The sequence below is a fragment of the Lissotriton vulgaris genome, chromosome 2_1 (assembly GCF_964263255.1).
Source record: "Lissotriton vulgaris chromosome 2_1, aLisVul1.2, whole genome shotgun sequence".
Classification (NCBI taxonomy): domain Eukaryota; kingdom Metazoa; phylum Chordata; class Amphibia; order Caudata; family Salamandridae; genus Lissotriton; species Lissotriton vulgaris.
In genome coordinates, this window is record NC_141687.1 from 2,100,552,540 (window position 1) to 2,100,576,490 (window position 23,951).

General features: G+C 45.8%; 1 protein-coding gene across 1 annotated transcript in view; it reads right to left on the minus strand.

Annotated features, from left to right (window-relative positions):
* PRTG (protogenin) overlaps positions 1-23,951 on the minus strand; it is a 179,280-nt gene that overhangs the window by 67,326 nt on the left and 88,003 nt on the right. The window contains exons 8-11 of the mRNA XM_086959017.1: positions 21,740-21,987; positions 18,090-18,254; positions 17,108-17,413; positions 13,823-14,011 (exon numbers count right to left, since the gene is read on the minus strand). Coding sequence (XP_086815143.1) covers positions 13,823-14,011; positions 17,108-17,413; positions 18,090-18,254; positions 21,740-21,987 — 908 coding nt within the window. The remainder of the gene's footprint in view (positions 1-13,822; positions 14,012-17,107; positions 17,414-18,089; positions 18,255-21,739; positions 21,988-23,951) is intronic.

The following is a 23,951-nucleotide window of genomic DNA, read 5'->3' on the forward strand; positions in this document are numbered from 1 at the left end:
TGGGCATTGTCATTAACATTGCCAATACACAGCACTCTGGACTCAACAGCACACAATGCTCTGCACACTTGCTCTGCACTCACTGCTCTGCACACTCACTACTCTGCACACTCACTACTCTGCACACTCACTACTCTGCACACTCACTACTCTGCACACTCACCACTCTGCACACTCACCACTCTGCGCACTCACCACTCTGCACTCACCACTCTGCACTCACCACTCTGCACTCACCACTTTGCACTCACCACTCTGCACTCACCACTCTGCACTCACCACTCTGCACTCACCACTCTGCACTCTGCACTCTGCCCTCACCACTCTGCCCTCACCACTCTGCACTCACCACTCTGCACTCACCACTCTGCACTCACCACTCTGCACTCACCACTCACCACTCTGCACTCACCACTCTGCACTCACCACTCTGCACTCACCACTCTGCACTCACCACTCTGCACTCACCACTCTGCACTCTACACTCACCACTCTGCACTCACCACTCTGCACTCACCACTCTGCACTCACCACTCTGCACTCACCACTCTGCACTCACCACTCACCACTCTGCACTCACCACTCTGCACTCACCGCTCTGCACTCACCACTCTGCACTCACCACTCTGCACTCACCACTCTGCACTCTGCACTCACCACTCTGCACTCACCACTCTGCACTCACCACTCTGCACTCACCACTCTTCACTCACCACTCTTCACTCACCACTCTGCACTCTGCACTCACCACTCTGCACTCACCACTCTGCACTCACCACTCTGCACTCACCACTCTGCACTCACCACTCTGCACTCACCACTCTGCACTCTGCACTCACCACTCTGCACTCACCACTCTGCACTCACCACTCTTCACTCTGCACTCTGCACTCACCACTCTTCACTCACCACTCTTCACTCACCACTCTTCACTCACCACTCTGCACTCTGCACTCACCACTCTGCACTCACCACTCTGCACTCACCACTCTACACTCACCACTCTGCACTCACCACTCTGCACTCACCACTCTGCACTCACCACTCTGCACTCTACACTCACCACTCTGCACTCACCACTCTGCACTCACCACTCTGCACTCACCACTCTGCACTCACCACTCTACACTCACCACTCTGCACTCACCACTCTGCACTCACCACTCTGCACTCACCACTCTGCACTCACCACTCTGCACTCACCACTCTGCACTCTGCACTCACCACTCTGCACTCACCACTCTGCACTCACCACTCTGCACTCACCACTCTGCACTCACCACTCTGCACTCTGCACTCACCACTCTGCACTCACCACTCTGCACTCACCACTCTTCACTCACCACTCTTCACTCACCACTCTGCACTCACCACTCTGCACTCACCACTCTGCACTCACCACTCTGCACTCACCACTCTGCACTCACCACTCTGCACTCACCACTCTGCACTCACCACTCTGCACTCTGCACTCACCACTCTGCACTCACCACTCTGCACTCACCACTCTGCACTCACCACTCTTCACTCACCACTCTTCACTCTGCACTCACCACTCTGCACTCACCACTCTGCACTCACCACTCTGCACTCTACACTCACCACTCACCACTCTGCACTCACCACTCTGCACTCACCACTCTGCACTCACCACTCTGTACTCACCACTCACCACTCTGCACTCACCACTCACCACTCTGCACTCACCACTCTGCACTCTGCACTCACCACTCTGCACTCACCACTCTGCACTCACCACTCTGCACTCACCACTCACCACTCTGCCCTCACCACTCTGCCCTCACCACTCTGCCCTCACCACTCTGCCCTCACCACTCTGCACTCACCACTCTGCACTCACCACTCTGCACTCACCACTCTGCACTCACCACTCTGCACTCACCACTCACCACTCTGCACTCTCCACTCTGCACTCACCACTCTGCACTCACCACTCTGCACTCACCACTCTGCACTCACCACTCTGCACTCACCACTCACCACTCTGCACTCACCACTCTGCACTCACCACTCACCACTCTGCACTCACCACTCTGCACTCACCACTCTTCCCTCACCACTCACCACTAAAAATACAGAAAGCGGACACCTCCCTGTTAGAATCCGAGGGAAGCGAAGACGCGCCCAGATATGACCACGTGAGCTCGTTCGCATGGGGAAGGAACATCGCTTAATCTTAAATACCATGAAGTGATTGTACTGTGGAAGAACGCCGCTACTCGGCCAGCATGGGCTCCAACTTGTTAAGCTCTTGAGATAACTAAATTAATTAGCGTGAATGCCCTTGTGGGAAATCAGCCCATTCTCTTGTACAAGCCGCCCGTGAATACAAAGAAAACACAGGCTACCTGATGTACGGCAGCCAACCAAAACACCGGCGGAAAGCAATTACTTTCCGTCAGGCCCGTACACTTCTCATAATAAGCGCCAATGGACGCGACATAATGCAATCTGCAATGCATCTTTGTTCTGCGAAATAACCGCTCGTGGCCCGCATCGCTATTGTTTAGGCACTAATCAAATGCTACAGCTGGCTGCGCCGCACGACGCCAACATAAATAAGGTCGGCACTTTCACACTCACCCCTTGCTTGCAGCCATTGTAACTCCACAGACCACACTTTGTCCCCAGCAGTCTCTTAGTATCGCGGCCGCCCCGGAAGTCAGGCACGGTCGCCTGTGACGGGGGCGGGGCCACGTTCAGACCGGAAGAGGAGGCAGGCGGAGTCGTTGCGTCTCGCGGCCCGGGGCTCCTGTGAGCGGTGTAGAGCCCCGGGGCCGCGCCAGCAGGAGGTTGGGCGCCGCGTGCTGAGGTAAGGTAAGTTCCAAAAGGCTGGAGCAGGATTGGTGCACGTGTGTGTGTGTGTGTATGCTCGTGTGTGTGTGGTGTGTATGTATGTGTGCGACGGTGACGGCGGGGGGGGGCCTCGGTGCACTTGTGTGTGTGCGCGCGTGTGTGTATGTGTCAGGGGTGGTGTCTCTGTATGTATGTATGTGCGTGCGTGCATGGGCGCTTGTGTGTGTGTGTATGCGCATGCGTGTGTGGTGCTTGCGCTTCCCAGGAGACAGCGCCTGGCCACAGCGCGCGTTCCAGTTACAAATCGCCTGGAAGGATGCGCGCGGCCGGGACTGTCTCCTGGGAAGCATAGTCGCTGACAAAAGATCTCCGGCGGAGACGCGCTTCCGCGCGTTGACGCCGAGACCTAAAAATGACAATATTAAAGTACTGTTCTGTTTAAGTTGAAGACTTCAACTATTATCAGAATCTGCATGCTGGGTGTGTGAGATTTTATGTTTAGCCAAAACATTCCTGAATGCAGTGGGTATTGAAGGAGCTACACAAACACAACACACCTTATTTTGTAACTACCCACAAAGAGACCTGAATAATCGAATTTTAATCTTGAGCTGCGAGTAAGAGGCGGTAATGCACCATAGTCATCCTCAACTTGAAAAATGATCACTTTTGCAGTAAGCAGAGACATTATAATTTAAAATGCAGGTTATTTAGAGCAGTTTAGACACATTTTTATGCTTTAGACAAAACCTTATGCTTCATTGGTAAGTTTCATAGTAGAGACTTCTGCACATCCTGAACATTGCGCTCTGCCCAGTTTTTCCCCAAAGCTAAAAGTTTGGGCTGGACAGAGTAGTCTTGAAAGAGGACGGTGTTCTGCTTTTACCATAAAAACACAGTATCCCGGCACATTCTAACCCAGCAATAAGCTCCAGCCCATCGTCAGATAAAACATACCCAGCTTGGGGAAACTACAGTCAAAAATTGTTCTTAAAGCAGCAAAGACCTGGCTGGTACTGGATTTACAGTGCAAAATTAGATCTCCAGCCTTTGAAGCAGGCAGTATAAGAACTATAAGCATGGCTGCAGAACTGTTGCTTCTATTCTGGCTGATACATGAGTCAGCAGCTTTTTACAGCAAATAATGTTTTAATGTGATTGCTCTATTGAAAGAGTAAATGAAATCTGTGGTTTTAACACCTTTATTAGTTCATTAACTTTTATGTAAATGTTTATATGCACAAAGTTTTGTCTTCATAAACAAACTACCCATAACACCAAAAGAAAAGTACAGCCAATGTTCTTATAAGAAACTTAAAATTTCCGCCTTAAAACTATTGTTACCATTATAACTCCTATTTCTATTTTATATTTCTGCGGCATCCTGAGAACGTCATTTCGACTTCTCTTGATTTTTGCATAAGTAACCACAAGAGATGTATCTTACATTTAAAATCAAAATATTTAGTATACAGTCGATTGCCAACAATTCCAATCGTAAATTGTATTTATACTGCGTTTACTCTCCTGACGAGACATTGAAGCAATTTCAGTCCAACAGCAAGCGACTCCGGAACCCAAGATTAGGTTAGTAGATTAGTAAATGTGTTTTTTCTTTTCTTTGTGCATTACTTGTGTTAGGTTTGCGCTCTTGATTTCTCGTGTGTTTAGTAGAGTTTAGAGTAGGGATAGAATGATGGGAAAGGATTTGAAACGGGGAAGCAGTGCTTAATTTGAAGAAAAAACACAATAACTACCAGGGCTCTCGTCAGGAGGCTACTGCAGCCTGCACCACGCGTTGCCCCCGACAGTGCTGCCAATGATAGTACAAACACAGCAGTAATTCGTGCAAGTTTGTCTTCACCCTCCAGAACACATTATGTGGAAAAATGAACCCGCCTAAAACCATGAGCGGCCTCCACCTGCTGCGAGTGTGGTGGGCACAGATGGAGGGTCGTTCAACCCCTCTCCTCCCCCCCCTCCAGCGTGCTACAAGGACAGTAAATAGGAACATCTGTCTCCAGCGTATGATGACACTGTACCGTGTTAAGGTTAAAGGTCAACGGTGATAACTCGATCATAATATGTTCAAGAAATGGACACCGTTAGCTCCTTAAACAAATATGTCTGAGCCGCAGACCCCCATAGACCAGATAAAAGGGCATGGCTGCCCCGGAAAACATAATCTCCTCTATTTTATACATTGACAAAAAAAGGAAACGTAAATTACGGTGCGATACGTAGTTCTTTATGCTTAGGAAAAAGCCGTTTTCATTCTGGGAAGATTGATACTGCTCGCGAATCTCATGGTGAAAAACATATTTTATTACAGTAGTTTTTCATAAAATCCTGGTAGGTTTTAAATGCAAAGGCCTAGAGAAGCGTGGGGTAACATTTTCCCAAGAACTCGGAGTTGTGTGTTTTGATTAACGTTGGAAACGGAGGTCGCTGTGGGATAAGGCCCTGGAGCAGTAAGCGAGAAGCGGGCCCCTATGCCCAGAATTTGTCCTGCGTTCCTCATACAACACACTCCGTGATGGTTGGTGGAAATGCCTACAGATTTGGGGTTTTGGGAAGACTTGGTGAACATGCTCTCAGAACACAGCACCTCTTTGACTACGAATGTATGACGTTACAACGAATTCCGTTGCAACGCATGCCTTTACCACGCATGCGTTACAACGGAATTCGTTTACCACGCATAACCTTTACCTCGACTATTTGCGTGGTGACGTCATACGTCGTTAAGAGGAAACGGAATTTTTTTCCGATTTCTCTTAAACGACGCTGATTATGTGCAGATTCCGTCGTGACTTCTGGTGAGTTCTTTTATTTGGGGGGAGACCCCCCAAACCCCCCTTTTTTTACTCTTTACCTTTACCACATATGCCTTTACTACAAACATCGTAGTAAAGGTATGCGTGGTAAAGGCTTTAGTGGTAACCACGCATGCGTTGTACTGCATGCGTGTTTAAAGATTTCGTGGAAACGGCTTCGTTGAAAAGGCTGTTTCCCTTTGACGAGACCTCGGCAGAATTTCGAGTACGCCGGACTAATAGGAGTAATTTCAAGAATTCCGTGTTACTCGGAAGTGGAATCACCGGAGATGATGCGAAAACTCCTACTCATGTAATTAAGAGTAATTTTGGAGACATTTTTTTACTACAAGAGTACATGTATCGAGCGGCTGCTTGTGATTAGTGTTCTGCAGTATTTAGAGCGGTTTCTTTGTGCAAAATGCACCCTCATGTCCATTTTGGATGCAAGTGTGCATTTTGCGGTAAGAAAAATTGTGTTAAATTTGACTAGTAATCTTGGGGAAAATCCTGCCCCGAAAGAGCTCGTTTGGCAAGCACTTGCTTGCGCACGCTATTTAAGCTCTATTGACATTAGCACTACTTCTTAGAGCAAAATACATCCTCGCATTCATTTTGGACGCAAAGGGGCCTATTTGCACTAAGAAATGTTTCTAAACACAGAATTTCTCTTCTCATATAATTCTGCGTAATCTCGCTGAATTCTTAGGTTATTGCACTAAAAGGAAATATGCGAGTTATGCCTACCCCTACTCCTTGCCTACAGAGAACTACTATAAGGTACAGTTTTAATGATGAAATGAAAGCCTTTGAATACTTTATGAGGGCCTGCCCTTAACTTTGCTTGGATATTAACAAACAACAGCAGGAACACCAGAGACTTGTTAGATATACTGGCAAAAAAAAGGAAATGAGCCTTACTATGGCATATTTTCAATCTCCTCCTCTCCTTCCGGCAGGTTTAGCATAAATGAGCCTCGTGATTCCATGTCATCCAGACACCATGGGTCCATGCGGGTCTTTCATTTACAGCTAGGGTCTTCTGGAAGTTCTGGTTTTAGAGTACTTCGCATGAACCAACTGTGCTGACCAATGCACCCCGCAACAATCATATTTAAAAGGACAGACCGGGTGAAGAAATGGTGCCCCACTGATACAGTGGTAGGTACCTGGTCACCTCATCATGACAATCTTAGTTGCGTTGGTACCAGGATACGTTTACGGCTAAATATCTCTTCAAAATGGAGAACACTTGCAGGCTTGTCCCATTTTAAATAGAAATAGGTTTGAGAGCTGCAGCAAGCTAGGCTTGTTAACCAACACCACAACGGATCCGTTAGAAAATCTGATTTGTGAGAGAAGTTCAAGAGCTGTTTTAACAACCATTCTGTTTGATTCCATTGAGTATTCAAGTTATTTGTAGCTCCAAAGACCTGAAGTATTATTGAAAGGCCCCTAATCTTTTTTGCATAATGTTAAGTTATACTGTTCATCTCTCTAACTCTCGACTAGATTAACCATATAGAGCTTTTACTGCCATGGGCAGGCTTAAGGGGAAAGTATTAGATGGTCACCTGGTTGTGAGTGGGGACTCTAACCCACCTGGGACTTCTAATAGGCCCCCCATGCCAGGGGCCCAATCATCGGCCGCGACGGCGAGCACCCCTGACAAGCTAGATCTAATCCTGACGGAAATCTGCGAATCCCGGACGGCTCTCGAGCAACAAATAGGGACCCTCACCTCTGGCATTACGCTAATTAAAGCTGATCATGGGAAGCTAGCTGGAACTTTCAAAGAGCATGACCGCACTCTGAAAGACTGGGAACCACAAATAGCGACACACACGATGCACTTGCAACACTTGCAACAACAGGTCACCAGCTTTCAGAATCAAGTGGAGGACGCAGAGGGCAGAACAAGACGAAATAATACACGCGTAATTGGCCTTCGGGAGCGCAGCGAAGGTTCCAGGGCAGAGGATTTCATGGAAACCTGGTTCAAGGATCAGGTGGCACAAGACGGTTTTTCACCATTCTTCTGTGTAGAGAGAGCCCATCGGATACCAACAGGGGCGCCGAAGGTGGGTGCTCCCCCGAGACCACTGATCGTGAGAATTTTAAACAACAGAGATCGTGATGTCCTCCTACAAAAAGCCAGGGGAAAAGCACAGATCCACTACGAGAATCACAGAATTTCATTGTACCCAGATTTTACTATCCTAGTGCAGCGGCAGGGATCTTCCTACCAAGCAGTAAAGAAAAAATTGCGGACAGCACTACTGAAATATGCCTTGTTGTTTCCGACCAGACTAAAGGTTATTAATGACAGAAAAACCTATTTCTTTGACAGTCCGAGTGATACCGAAGAATGGCTGGAAATTATGAACTTTGAGCCGAGTCAGAGTGGCCAATCGGAATCGCAAACCCGGTGGCCCGACCCAAGAACAGCAGCGGTTGGACAGGGCTGAGGCTCTGAATCTGGCCGGATCATTCAGGGATGACAGCCACAAGATCTCCGCAGACTCTGAAGACAGCACACTCCACTCGGACTCTGAGCATAGTATCACCCTGTTCCCCTCAGTTACACCTCAAACGATAGATGATCTAGTTTATAATTAACATTCTACAAACATTGTGAATTGGTTGTCCCTTTATGGGGACATAAAAGTAGGAAAGGACTCTTAGATAGTGGGACTGACACCGACCTGTCAGTCACCGCTGCACCGTCTGGTGACGTGATTGTCTGACAGCTGTTGAAAGGCCCGGAATGGTTGGAATGTTGCTAGTTACTATAATCTAGTAAGACTATACTGGGCTCGGTTGTTAGATTTGATCCATATACCTACAGTCAGGCCGGATCCATTGGGATTCACATGTACTCAGGAGGTGGCACTCAGATGACATTTATATTGTGCATATACCTCCCCCGAGCTCCGTCGAGCCGCCAGGACCCGCGTACACACAAAGCGTAGTATGGACGGTGACAGCGCAGCCCCACAGAGAGTATGCACCATTATGTGTACTTTGTATGTTGACATTAGTTGTTGGGCCCAGAACAGTTTAGAAGCTGAGCCATGTTTTGTTAATTTTCAGGTAATGGGGTACTCCTGGTCTGCAGCAACTCACGGATTCCATAATATATGGAGCTTCACCTGTCACAGAGCTCTATGTCTAGACATCGCACCATCGTAGGCTCCTATAATATACTGTCATGGAATGTGCGGGGTCTAGGTGCAATACAGAAAAGACACCGGGTACAGGCATATCTCCTTAGACGTAAGGCCCACATAGTCTTTCTCCAAGAGTCGCATCTCACCGACACCGAGGCCCAAAAAACACGCAAAAAATGGCGGGATCATGTTTACTCCACAGACTACTCAGCATGCGCTAGAGGGGCTGCCATTTGGATTCGACACGGGGTCCCATTTACGGTACTAGATAGTCGTATAGACGACCAGGGAAGGTACATTCTACTCAAGGGTACGCTGGACGGCGCAAATGTGGTTCTGGGCAGTATATATGCCCCGCATTTCGATCAGGACTAATTCTATCAACGGTTGGGCTCTGCATTAGTCGGGTGGGATACCATCCCATGGACTCTGGGTAGGGACTGCAATGCAGCGCTAGATGTGGCCTTGGATAGGTCCCACCCCCGTTTCACAGCACTGGCGTGGGCAAGCTGGAAGGGATGCTGTACATCTGGCTAGAGGGTTGGGCATTATCGGATGTTTGGCGCTTTCTACACCCTACACATAAGGAATACTTATTTTACTCACCAGTCCACCAACTCCACACACGTATAGACAGGTTCCTCTGTTCCAAAACCATAGTGACACACAGGTCAAAAACCCTGTCGGAGCACAACCCCCTAGAAATTACACTCGCCTTGGGCAGAGTGCCGATCCCTGTTCCCACCTGGAGACTGGGACCACAGTTACAGTAGGATGCCCCATTCCGCACTACTATTGTAAATTACCATTGTGAATTATTTTTCGGAAAACTGGAACACAGCCTCCTCTAACCTGATAGAATGGGACACACTTAAAGTGGTGGTGAGAGGAGCTGCGATAGGACAGATAGTGGGGGCCAGACAGGAAATACAACAGAAGTTAATGAGAGTAGAAGAGTTGATGACTGCCCTGGAGCAGGAGGCAGCGACGGACCCCATTAAAAGGGACGCACTGCAGAGTGCTCGTATTGATCATGTAGAAACACTTGAAACATTGCGGGACATAGACCGCAGGGCCTTTACACAGCGGAAGCACTCGGAAGCAGATAAAGCTGGAACGCTCTTAGCCCGAATAGTACCTGAACTGCGCATTATTACGCATATCCACACACCGTCCGGTACCTCAGCCCACTCGCAACAAGATATAAATGAAGCCTTTTGCACTTATCTTAGCAGCCTTTACGCAGCCCCAGCACATGACACCGGCACTTCTATAGCGGATTTTCTACAAGGCCTAACACTCCCCTCCCTGACTTCAGATATACAGGCGGACCCTATTACCCAACAAGAAATACATATTGCAAATAAAGGTCTAAACCGAAATAAGGCCCCTAGCCTAGACGGCCTGCTGATAGAATTTTATCAAACATATGCAGACACTCTGGTCCCTAAACTAGAAGAGGTATATAAGGCAGCTCTAGAGGCTGGTCACTTGCCACAATCCACCATGCAGGCCCTGGTCACCTCCATATTCAAGCCAGGCTGTGATGGCACGGACATTACTATTTACAGAACCTTATCTCACCTAGCATCAGAATACAACATTTTGAGTAAAGCCCTCACAAATCGCATAAAGCCCTATCTTAACACCCTCATACACAGTGCCCATTGTGGATTCCTACCGAATCGTAGCATGTCCCTTAATACTAGACGGCTACACTATGTTATGACCGCTACCCCTTCCGATTATCCAGCCGCAGGTTGCATAGCGTTAGACCTACACCAGTCCTTCGACTCTATAACCTGGGACTACATGTTCAATACCCTACATTGCTTTGGCTTCCCGGACGGCTATCTTAAATGGGTGCACTTACTTTACACCTCCCCTACGGCAAGGGCTCGTACCGGACAGCATATTTCTCGGGAGTACACGATTCACAGAGGAAAGCGGCAGGGATACCCTCTTTCCCCCCTGTTGTTTGTACTTGCCTTGGAACCCCTAGCAATAGCTCTACGGCAGTCAGCAGACCAGCTGGGAATATCCATTGATGGCACGGCCCACCTTACTTCTATATATGCAGACGATATCCTTTTATATCTCTGTGATTTGTCTGCTGACGCTACGCCCCTCCCCACTGTTCTCTCGGACTTTGGGAAGATATTGGGCCTTGTTATTAACTCGAGGGAATCCCATGCCTTTTTCTTTCGGGAAGGACCACACCCAGCTGAAGTACTACTTAGTTCCAACACTTTACCTGTAGCCCAAATTACTTTCAAATACCTGGGAAACCAGGTGTATAGATCACAGGTGGACATGCTGGAGGGTAACCTCTTGAAGGCCATCACGGCCCTACGCTCGAGTGTGGCCGTTTGGACGTCTATACCTCTCTCAGTAATGGGGCGAATCGCCATCTCCAAGATGGTGGTACTCCCCCGTTTATCATATTATTTTGTTAACCTGCCTATAGTGGTTCCCCAATCCATATTCCGCACCTTGAACTCTCTCCTAGTGGAACTTATATGGGGGGCAGGTCGCCGGAGAGTAAGCCTTCAAAAACTTCAATTGGAATCCTGCAAAGGGGGACTGGGGGTCCCGGACTTTTGGGCTTATTATTATGCCTGCCAAATCCAATGGCTGTCGTACTGGACAGCGGGAGGAACCTACATGAAATCGGATTCACATTGGGAGATATTGACCGGGGTAGGCTACATTCCCTGATTCTGCCCAAAGTTAAAATTCCCCGAGAGGGGCCCCCATTACTGAAGACAGCAATACTGTGCTGGAGGAAAGCGTTGCTGTATACCTCCGGAGTGACCCCCTAGGCTAAAAACATACCATTACTGGGTATTCCTTTCCCCGGGGTAGGCTCACGAGGGCTAGGATACGTGCCTGGACGGAGGCTGGTGTAGAGGAGGTTGGTGCAACCTCCTGGATCCCGACACCTTTGTGCAGGTTACTGGAGCGCCGAGCTATCAGTACCTACTGCACGCAATCGTTTCACACTACATCGGGAACACCTGGGCACCACAGTGCAAGGAACCCCCACAGCACAACCTGGTTCAATTACTGTATTATATGGGGACAGGGGGACATCTTATCAAGTGGTTGTAAACCGGTATCAGAGCGCATACTGGCACAAAACTTGTACCACTTAGGACGAAATGGACTGAGGATGCCGGTATGGAACTTACTGATAAGGCATGGGCGAGTATGCTAGAACATCCCAAGAAGGTGTCCCGAAATGTAAAATTGAAATTCATCCAAACAATTATACTACATAGATCCTATCTCACTCCACAAAGAATACACCGGATGTTCCCAGAGGCCCCACACAGCTGCCCACGCTGCCAAGGTGGTGAGGCGGACTTTATTCATAAGGTATGGTCATGCCCGTGTATAATAGATTACTGGAATGGAGTTCGGCACAACCTGGGTGTGGTCCCTCAAATCACGGATCGAGACAATGCCCTGGAATGTCTCCTGGGGCTCCGCAGGCATAAGAAAACACAAAAACTTCAACGCCGTTTCCTGGACCTGGCACTGTTGCTGGTGGTTCGGGCCCCTCACCATGAGATGGAAATCCCCTAGATGTCCGACACTCTCCAGCTGGCAAGAGGATATGACACAGTGGGGAGGCAAGGGGATTACGCAAACTGCCTATCTCTATGGAATGGGACGTTATGTTAGAGGCCTTTATACAACTCGATTTAACTCCTACGCAACACACTGTACCAGGATAGTTCCCTTCCTTTTTCATGGGGATATAAATAGACCAGCACAGACCCCAGCCCACTTACCAAGGATCTCAGACAGAGAAGCACGCATAACATCACGGTGGTCATCCAGTGGACGATCATATGATTGAAGAATGGCAGACCAGGAAGGGGGTGGGGAGGAAGGGGGATGGGATCAGTTTAGTTAGACAGAGTTAATCCATACATTAACGTGCTTGGTTTTATTGATCTCGATGTAAAGTTCTTAACCCCGGACGTGGAAGTATCCGTAAGGCCACCTTAGTAGCTGACTGATGAATAATATTTGTAATCACTCAGTATTCCATTGTCACATGTGTATTATGTATGAGATTTGAACAAAAACAAAACGCCTTATTTGTTATGAGTGATCCTACTTTTACGATGTGGAGGTGTTTGAATAAAAGTATGTTAAAAAAAAAAAGTTGTGTCTGAGCTCACACACCTCAGACACACATTGTGCTAGTACGAGACCGACAAGTCATAGAATGGTTTAAAACCTATTGTTTTAGATGGGAACATCGTTACCTAATATGCTTTGTTTACAAGTTGTCGTAAGGCCAACAAAACAGGGAGAGGAGCAAATAACAGGAACGGACATCAGCGAACGGGGGGAGGGGTGCTTATATGAGGCTCTGCTCTGGCGCTTCAGGGGTGGTACAGAGCCAGTGGCGAGCTGAACGGTGCCATCTAGTGGTATGAGAGACTATTGCTGTAGAAGAGTTTGCAGCCCCAGGCTGGCACCTGGGGAGTATTCTAAGGTGAGGAATCTGTGGTTAGAAGTATCTATCAGAAAGTCACAACAGGTCAGACCCCGTACGCTAAGATTTACTAAGGAGGATGCCCAAACTACCACCACTTACGCTGCCATGGCCTTAAGATGATATAATAACCTAGTATATACAGTTGATAGGGACAGCCATGGGTGCTTCTGCATGGCACAGTCCATGGAAAAGTCATGATTTGGCATTTAAGAAGCAATCCACTACTTCCAAAGGATTCCATTGAACATTAGTGCTGACCAGACATGTCTAGTCTTGAAACATCTTGGTGTAAAGTAACGATATACGTCTAAGACAGAATTCCAAATATAAATCAGCCTTACTTTAAAGCATAAAGAAGCCTGTTTAAAACTTACATTTTACAATTGTAAATCAAACTGGCTCATTCTGATATATTAGGCTAGTCTTCAAACTTCTGCTGTTTTGAGAGCCTCGTCAAACCAATTCATTGTTGTCCTAGTAAGACCATAACAAACATGACCTACCTAGTCCCACAATTGTGTACTTGAGGTTCTTGGCATCCAACAGAAAGGGCCCAGTCTCCAACTGCCCTTCCTCCTTGTAGAAAAGTTTGTATCCTCGCACGGCTGCAGGGTCATCGGGGTCCTGCTGCCAGTTCACCACAATAGTGGAACAGTTTAGAGGGTCTAGGTGAAGTTCTGGAGACCTCGGTGCTAAAGTTAAAACAACACACATATCAAAACCAAAATCTTTACAGCACCAAAAATACTTTGCTATCATATTTGTGATACTTTTTAAGCTGGGATTCTGTCGCTTCAAATAGCCATTGTGACCATCCTCTGATCAGACAGTGCTCCGGAAATCCTCTTTGTAAACTGATGTTGGCGTGCGTAGAGTCTCAAGGTAGGAGAAAAGTTCAGCAGACACCTGATAAGTGCCCAAAAAAACTACTGCCGAACCTAACCGGCCTTTCTGGGTGTTTACTGTACAGAATGAAGGCTTTATGCCCAAGAGAGATTAGTCTACGGTTAGCAAGGGGCGCATTTGTGCCTTACATCTAAAACAAAGCATTCACTGAAAATATTCACCAAGAGTAAAGGTACATTTCGTATATTCTCTATGGCGACCCTTCTCCATACAAGTGTCACACACCGATAAATCAACATTTTTCTTTCAGATGCCGAAAAGGGATAACCTGTAGAGAGGGACTGGAACTTCCAAGAGACCAATGGAGGGGGGGCAAAGCAAGTCACATGCCAAGCAACACCAGCTCAGACCTATTGGTCTTCCACAGGCAAGAGCATGAGAATAAACTCCCAATCCTTCCCAGAATTAATAATATCATATCCTCAGAACACAGCACAACGTGTATACTATGGAGCAAGCGCTATATAAATGCAATAAATGGCATACACCACAGACGTTTAGAGTACAGATCTTCTGGGGAAAAAATAATGTGCTCATTTCTGTGGTAGAAAGTGGCAAGGCTGTACTTTTCCTAGCCTAGTCTGCCTCCTTGTGAAATGGTCCCACGTGTATATATAAAGTTACCTGTGAATGTTGTGTGCTCTCAATTTCAAATAAACACCTTTTGAAATGTGCCTGTTAGTTCTCAGGATTGGGTTGAGAAGCAGAAAGCATGCACACGCTTAGCGATTTATCATTCATTCCCTTACGTGGCACCCCCAGGCCACTTAACAACTGTTTTGATGTTCTTTAGAAAATGTGCAAAGGTTTCTTTGGTACCACAGGCAGACTCATTATGAGGACGTTCACTCAATTTAGGCACAATACATACCGCACGCAAAAAAAAAAATGTTAATATCTCGGACAAAGACAGCAACATTTCATACACATAGATGTGCTATTTTTAAGTTGTGGCAGAATTGTTTCCTCTTAAAACAGAAAAATCTGCTAAATTATATGATTAAGCAGCATAGATATCCACTTTACACATTATGCCATTATTTATGTTAAACCCTTAGCCCCCTGCGTTGGTTGTAAAGCTTGACAGGGGAACTAAGGGCTGGTTTTCATGAGAAACAAAGTTAATTTTTCTGCCACTCGGTCCAAGAGGATAGATTTTCCAGAAAGAGATTTAGAGGGAAGAAAACAAAATCTAGCCAACACTGGTAATACTTAGAAGATCCTAGACTAAAGAGGTGCATTTCTGACAACCAACATGTCTCAAATTCTGTAGAACATGGTCCAGCTTTCAAGCTATATCTGAGCTTTATAAACATCAAGGCATGTAAATGTAAATGTGTTGTATTTGTATAGCGCAAACAGTAACCCGTAAGCATCCCGGCGCTTGTACTCCTACCACAAGGGAACCCCTCCTGGCTTTTCCTTGTGAGGTGTCCACTCCTGGGCATCCCATGGTGAAACCAGGCATCCCTTGTGTATCGGGGGCTGTTGTGGAGACTAAGCAAGCTATTGCCCAGAGTTGCAGCGTGGGGCCCATGCTTAGATTCGGCACTGAGGCGAGAATATCCAGTCAGAGGAATTTAAGCCCGATCCCGCCGAGGCGGGAATCGAACCCTGGTCCCTGACCAGCACCCTGCATCAAGGTCTGCTGCTCTAACCATTGAGCCACACTTCTCCATGAATACATACATGCATAAACGCCTAATCTAAGTAACAGAAGACACAGAATGGCCTCTAAATCTGAACAACCTACCAAACCTATATGTCATAGGAATCTTATACGAGTAATTCAATGGCGATAAGCAAGAAAGTAGGTAAACAAAACACTAAGGGCCTTATTTAGACATTGTCCTGTCCATCATATTACAGAAGCATTATAGTCAATAACACAAAACAGCAGAAAGGATATCCATCAGGTTTTGACAGAACATCCCATCTGCTAACTCTAAAAAAGACCCATAATTGTTCAATCAGAATGCAATCCCTGTTTTTGCTTGCAAATCATGGATGGAACTATGTGATCCTACATCTGCATTAGAATTGATTGTCTGAGTCTTAAAATTTAGCCCATGAATTTTCTTTCCTAGCAGGGTCTATTCAAGAAAGCAAAAAAAGTATTCCCCTCGGGATGCCCCAACAAGGGGAACCTTAAAACAAAACTGAAAAAATACATAACTTACTAAAATGTAATAGAGGTGGTCCATGCAGATACAAATTAGATTCTGAAAACCCGCTTGATCGGGAAACTCTGATCCAACAGCCTTAAATGTATGCAATCTCAAATCTGTTAACCACAATGCTGTCAGAAACAGGATATTACAGGAACTGTAGGAACACTAGGTATGATGCGTGGCCTACTATTCAAAGTTCCATGGCTTTACCTGTCACTATGAACATTTTCTGTCTTCTAAATCTCATTTGGATCTCTTCTAAACCCTGTATGATGTAAACAATTAGCTGCACCAGTCAAAAACTATTACCAAAGTATCTGCCCTGGGCTGATTCGTTCAGATTTCTGGCAATGGTTGATTTAATACAAAATCTAAGTACTGACTTGTGTTGATATTCTGAAAAGAACATTAATTGACAAACTCCGTTCCAGATAATTAGCATATTCTTCAGGGATATACAAGCCTGTCGTACGCACAAAATAAGGAATCCATAGATACATGCATTTGAGGACAGCTAAAAATGCATACAATATGACGGCTCAAAAGGTATATATTAATCAATCAATAATTGTTCATAACCGTGTATTTTTCTTTCCACTCAAAATAAAGAATGTTTATTTATCTTTACTTGCCAGTGCTAAGATTCCAATTTTCCATGCATTAAACACAAAATTTGCAATTGCTTGATAAATACTGGAAGAAACAAAATACCTCTAACGCTTGTGGCTTTTGGGGTTTTATGGGAAGTCCACACAGAAGATTCGCCCCAGCCCACACTTGTTGCGGCAGCAATTCGCACCATGTAGACACTGTCTGGCTTTAAACCTTCTAAGAGGTACTCATTTGTGGATCCTGGAAGTTCTAGAATGTGAATGGAGTTCTCTGCGCTCAGGCGGAATGAGATACGGAAAAGCACCACATGACCCCTTCGGAACTTTGGAGGGATTGGCTGCCAAGAGATGAGTACATCGGTAGGGCTTCGACTGGTCAAACTTATTTCAGGTGCCCTTAGGGGAACTGCAAATCGGAAAAAAAGAGCATTCCTTATCTTACAGTAAGTTACAAGCAGGTATGGTAGAAAAGACAGATTACTGGCAGAGGTGGCCTTCATTAATTACCAATTTTAGCATTACATTTGTTACCTAGAAATTTCTAGAGAATTGACTATGACCAACCAAGAAATCGTTGTCTTCGAAAGCATGATGCCAGGAATCCAACGCTCGACTTGCAGACTGATGTTTACAAAGTGACACATTAAAAAGGTTTATAGGCAAAATCAACAGGTGAATCTGTTCTGTCTAGTCTCATATCAATTATTAGATAGGTCAAGGCACCGAGCACTACTGCAAAATACAAATCCTCCAGGTCCCTATGCCTTCTCGTAGACTAAGTCATATTGTGTGCTCCTAGTGGGTGCTACTATCCTCTAAGCTAAGAGGTCAAGATGACTTTGAAAGTTTAAACTGTCTCATCAGTGATGGACCTAGCAAGACTTCAAACAAGATGCAGAGGCCAAACTGCTTGCACCAGACCTCCTCCAAGCCAGTGTTATTAATGAGCAGAAACATTAGATCCTTTCTTATTAGTAAGGACTCAATTAAATTATTTGAAAGACGCACAGAGTATAAGAGAACTGTGTTCTTTGCTCTTAGAATAAATAATCAAGATCATTCACAGTAGTGCGTTCACTTACCATCTTCCAGGGTATTCTGAGTCACATGGTCGGACATCTGACTGGCTCCCATTGGCATGTAGGCTACGATATAAAAAGTGTAGTTGCTGGCAGGATCCAAGTCGTCTATGATGTAATGGGTGGTGTCATTTCCGATAACTATTTGGTACTCTTCGTTGTTCAAACCTAGACAAAGATGATTAAAACACAGGCACTTGAGAAAAATGAAACATCCGCCCTTTAGAAAAACAGCCACTGCAGGCGCGGCAGGCGGCCAGATCACCCACAGTGGTCTTGTGTGGTTTTTTGTGTCAGCCCTTGGAGCGTAGCCCACCTTGCGTGCCCTGCAGTTACTGTGTCTTACTCCTCATACGAGTGGTTCAGAATAACTGCAGAACCCTGGCAATCTGCTGCTTCAATATTCATTCAAGAATCAGTCACAATAAAGCAGGAGAGACTTAATCCAGCAGATATCGCTAATGGTCTTGTCGTTCAAAGGCATCTTTAATTCCACTTATTTAAACCCAGACTCAATGAAAGCCTATTTAGGGAGCCATCATGATGGACTATGGGCAATGTGAAGGCTCTACTCTGTTCATAAAACCAAAAACAAACAAAATGAACCCATTCTGAGAGAGATCTTATTTTCCCCCTGAGAAACCCATTATGATATTGGATTAAAAGATGTCAATAGGACTGGTGGAGAATGCTCCTCTGTAAATTGCTTGCTTTCTAATGAGCGTCCTCTAAAAAAAAACAATTCAGCGCAATTCATATTAAAATATGCATGGCGATGTATAGAGTGGTGCTTGCCTTTGTCGGGTTTAATTCCTATAGAACAAACTTGTAAAGTGGAACAAGCCTGCCTGAAAGCCGCCATGCTTCACGGTGGAGGCATGCCCACTTAATCAAAACCCTGCAAGGGCCCGGACCCTCCTCTCGACAACTGAATTTACAAACAAAACCAAAGGCAAACTCTGCTATTAGGTTTTCCCACATTTATGAATAAACTTGATAGCATTTTAATTAGACAAGATTACCAGCATCTCACAACAGAGCCGGTGATGGCCTGTTAATTAGGACTGGCGTGGCGTGATTTCTGACCTGCCGAACGGCACCCTTGAGCTCAAATTAAAAGGGCTTCTTCGGTGCCTGAATGAATCCATGGGGCTTCCTGCCGAGGCCTAATGAAACTGGCATAAAAGAGGACAAGCCGGCCTTCCACCACAATCAGGGTTCCTTTTGTCCCGTTTCAAAACCCCCTAACAAGGAATTAACCCGCTTCCAACATGCACTCTCGCCGGGCCCTCATTATGTGGGAGGACTATGACCACACGATTAAAATGCAAAATATCCTTTAACAAAGCACCCACCTGTTGGTTTCTTTAACTAACTTTATGAAACACTGAATCTTTTTGTTTTGTTTGTTTGTGTGTGTGCATGGCGGGCAAGACCAGGGCGCGGTGGGTCTGGGATTTGCCAAGGACTCCCAGCGAATTCTCAAATCTGCGCGGCAGGCTCTAGAATTAAGAAACATGGCCTTTTGTTTTAAATCACCTCCTGGAACAAACTGAAAAAACTACAACTTTTTGAAATGGAGCGTAATTAGTGTTTTTAGATATTTCCGTTGTTCTACAGTTGTGAACGTTTTGAGACCTTATAAAAAAACACCACCATGTCTATTTGAATGGGTAATGGGAACGTTTTGCTAAGGGTAGCGGGCTTAGGCGCTTCTATGCAATACCCTTTTGTTTCATCAGTTTAAAAAACGACCATTAAAATGGAACACAAATGAACACAAGACAGTTTATTCTGCTGCATCTCGCGCTTTGAAACAGCTCTAATAACGAATTTAAAGAGTATGAGGTGCCGTTTTAGGATGAAATAAGAATAGATTCCTAATGGGTCACCCTACAAAAATCCTACTCTATTGCACTTTCAGGTAGGATGCCCAGAAAAGATTTTTGCTGGAGTGAAATATTGGGATTCATAAAAAAATAAAGTGAACACGCTTGAAAATGAAATATTTTTTGTTAGCTGCGCCTCCGAAAGGCCAGCAGGATTCGGGCAGACTCAGTCATTGCAAAAAGAGTTTTAAAAATCTGAAAAACTACAAAGAAAATCGGTCCCCAGACAGTGATCTTATGTATACGTTACACTAAAGGAGAATCAGTTTGCTTGGGAAAGCGATATTGCAGTGGAGCCACTTTGCCATATTATGGGCATAAGAGCAAGTGGAAAGAAGGCAGGTTGGCGGTCCAATTACCTACAAATGAGGTTTGCACAGAATGGTCGCGAAAAGGGGGGGCTGAGATGTGATCAATTATAGCCCGTGTTTTTTAGGTTAAAGCCGAAATTGTCCCACTCAATTTCTTAATCGTTCATGGAAGGGAATTGAATCTTGCACAATGAGTTGTTTACAATGTGAAGCAATTCGGAATACAGGATCAGTATGGCCTTCCCCTCCCAAAAATGGTAAGGAGAGGGGCAACAAAGTTGTCAGTAAGTGACCGAAGAAAAAAAAGAAACAAACAGCAAGTTAGATCTTATGGGAGAATGAAGGAGGTGGCTTGGTTTATACATCATCAAATAACAGTTGACCTCAGAGTTGGATCTGACGGTAAGAGACAACTGTCTTTTTTAAGAACACAAACCTTTCCTGCAGATTTTAGGAAAATATTTTTAAAAAAATTCAACAATAGGAGAAGAGTAGGATAAATAAAATTACCCGGGGAAATACTTTCTGCATACTGGAAAAGCAATGTCCTGCACAAATCCCGATTTGGGTGCATACGGGAGTTTGTAAGTTAATTGCACACACGAGCAAAAAAAGGCTGGAGCAAAGTGTGCAAGTTAACACTGCAAATTCGGATTCTGCGCACGTTGTAATGGAGCAAACATGTACACTTACCACATTACCCACTTATAAGGTACGAGACTTTGAATGGGGCAGTAATTGTGTATCTGCATAATTCCACATCCTACAGTATCACAAATTGCAGGTGTGGCATTAGTGCATCTGCCATCAAATGAGATGTTTGCATTTTGCAAGGATTCCAGAGACTTATTACTTGAATTAACATTTGAAAACGAATTTTAGACAGAAACTTCCAAGAAACCAACTTCTAAGTTCCAAATTACAAAATCAGTTTGGCCGTTCACTAGCGGGCAAGCTGCACAAAGCTCAGAGAAGAGAGTGGTCTTTAGTTCCATTTACACAGGCACCCTTCTATTGGTTGAAGAGGACTACTTTAATGTCCTGGATTCCTCCTGTCTGATATTATCAGGCAGAGCATTCCACCATCATGGCTACAGAAATTGAAGCTTTTTTGGTCCATTGTCTATAGCATCATGTGTTACTGAGCAGATTTTCCCATTCTGAACTGCGGTGAACTTTAGCATCATATACCCTAGTGCCTATTTTTCGAACACGTTCACATAAATTAAATATGGCAAAAAGTAAATTGCTAAGTATTAGCAAAACTATGATTTTTGCAGTGTTTGAAAGCACAATAGTGAGTGGTGCCACTGTTTGCGAGTATTGTCAAATAAATTGTCAACAGCCAGCAAGGGGGATAAAAGGAAGTCAGAGTATGAATCTTCCTTATTTTTATATGTTTAGGGAATGGGGCATAAAGCGGATTAAGATACATTTTGTCCGTATCCCTCACCTTCAGCTTTCATGTAGTGTACAGAGTATGCAATGACTTTGTCAGAGTTGTAGAGGGGACGCTCCCAGGCCAGGAGGATGGCAGAACTTGACATGGTCTCTGCACGAATGTTGCGGGGCGCGCTGGGCCGGTCTTCAGACATCACCACAATCAATCGGGCCCGGGCCAGGACTGATCCTTGGCTGTTCTCAGCCATGCACTGATACACTGCATCATCTTCTGGAATAATTTGGTTAATCACCAACTTGCTAAAAATCAAAAACAAAAGAAGATAGCTAAGTTCGATTTCTTTTCTTCAACAATAAATCACCATAGGCATGTTAAGGAGGACAAATATTTGGCCACAGCAGATGGACAAACCAAAGATATTTCATGGTAACAGAGGGCAGTCGTTTCTAATACTGCCTGGAATTGTAAGCATTAATGACAAAAGAACACACACAAACATAGTAAATGCATTGAGAAAAAAATGCTAGGTTTTCCCATTGTTGAGGGACAGAAAGGCTGTGATTCCTGGGTATTTGTGGTTAACTCTGCAACCACAAAACCATATACATCCACTGGTCCTAATCAGTGGTCATTCCTCCCCTCCTAGAGGTACTGAACTTAGTGATTGTGGAAGGAAACTACCCACTTTCGTGGAAAATGTTGGTTGTCAAACCCCTACTGAAAAAGGCCACACTCGACCCTGGGGTGTTAAAGAACCTTCGTCTAATCTTTCTGCTTCCCGCCCCTGCTAAAATTCTCGAGGCCCACCTTAATCATCATCTAAGCGCCTTTTTGGATGACGCCAGCCTGCTAGACTCCTCTCAGCATGGCTTTCGGAGAGCCCACAGCACGGAGTCCGCCCTTACGGTGGTTATCAACAACATCCGAGTGAAGGTCGACATGGGCCAGACCTCCGTGCTGGTCCTGCTCGACCTCACGGCGGCTTTTGACACCTTGTCCCCCTCCGTTCTGATCGCCCGCCTTCGGGAGATCGGAGTTGGTGGCTCTGCCTTAAACCTCCTGTCCTCTTTCCTTAGTCAAAGAGAACAGAGGGTAAAGCTGGGCGACTTCCTCTCTCCCTCTAAACCTGTGCAGTGTGGGGTTCTTCAGGGCTCTTCCCTGAGCCCCACACTTTTTAACATCTACGTGGCCCCACTTGCCAGGTTAGTATGATCTTTTGGCCTAGAGGTGTTGTCATATGCTGACGACACCCAAATCATGGTATCCCTCACTCAATTGGTCAGTCTCTCCGCCTCTAACTTCAGGAGGTGTATGGAAGCAGTCTCCTTTTGGATGATTCAGAACTTCCTGAAGTTGAACGGGGAGAAGGCAGAGGTCCTGATCTTTGGTGCTAATCACGACATCTGGTCGAGTGATTGGTGGCCCCCGTCCCTAGGGGCGAGTCCTATTCCATCCTATTCTGCCAGGTGGGGGTACTGATTGATTCCAACCTCGCCTTCGACCGTCAGGTCAGCAGGACGGTCTCTACATGCTGTGGAATCATCAGGATCCTGAGAAAGATTGCCCACTTCCTCTCTCCGAAGTGCGGAAGCAGGTTACTGTGGCCCTGGTCTCTTCAAGGCTTGACTACTGTAATGCGCTTTACTCAGGTATCAACAAAAACCTGATTCAGCGCTTACAGGTAGTGCAAAATGCGGCGGCTAGGTTGGTCCTTAACCTCCCTAGACTCTCCTCAGCCTCCACCGCCAGGAAGGACCTCCACTGGCTCCCAATACAGTCCAGGATCTCCTTCAAGATTCTCTGTCTTGCCCATGGGGCTCTATACGGCTCCGGTTCGGAGGGTATCAGGGCCCTCCATCACCCTTACTCTCCCTGTAGAGCCCTCCGCTCTTCTAACAAAAATCTTCTGTCAGTCCCTCGGTTCCACAAAGTTAGGTGGGGAGGGAGAGCCTTTGCCTCCCTGGCTCCCAGGCTGTGGAATTCTCTCCCTCCCGAACTAGCAGGACAATCATCCAGCACTCTCTTTCGTAAAGCTTTGAAAACGTACCTCTTTGTAGAGGCTTATCTGTAGTCTGGCTCTCCAACACTTACAAGCTGCACAATCTCTAGGCGCCTTGATGCCCTTGGGCTAAGTTGCGCGGTACAAGACACAACTCATTCATTCATTCATACATTGTTTGATGAACGTTAACTGCACTTTGAAGAAAACTGCTCTTCCAAACTAACTACAACAAAATAAACAATTAATATAAAAAATATAGAA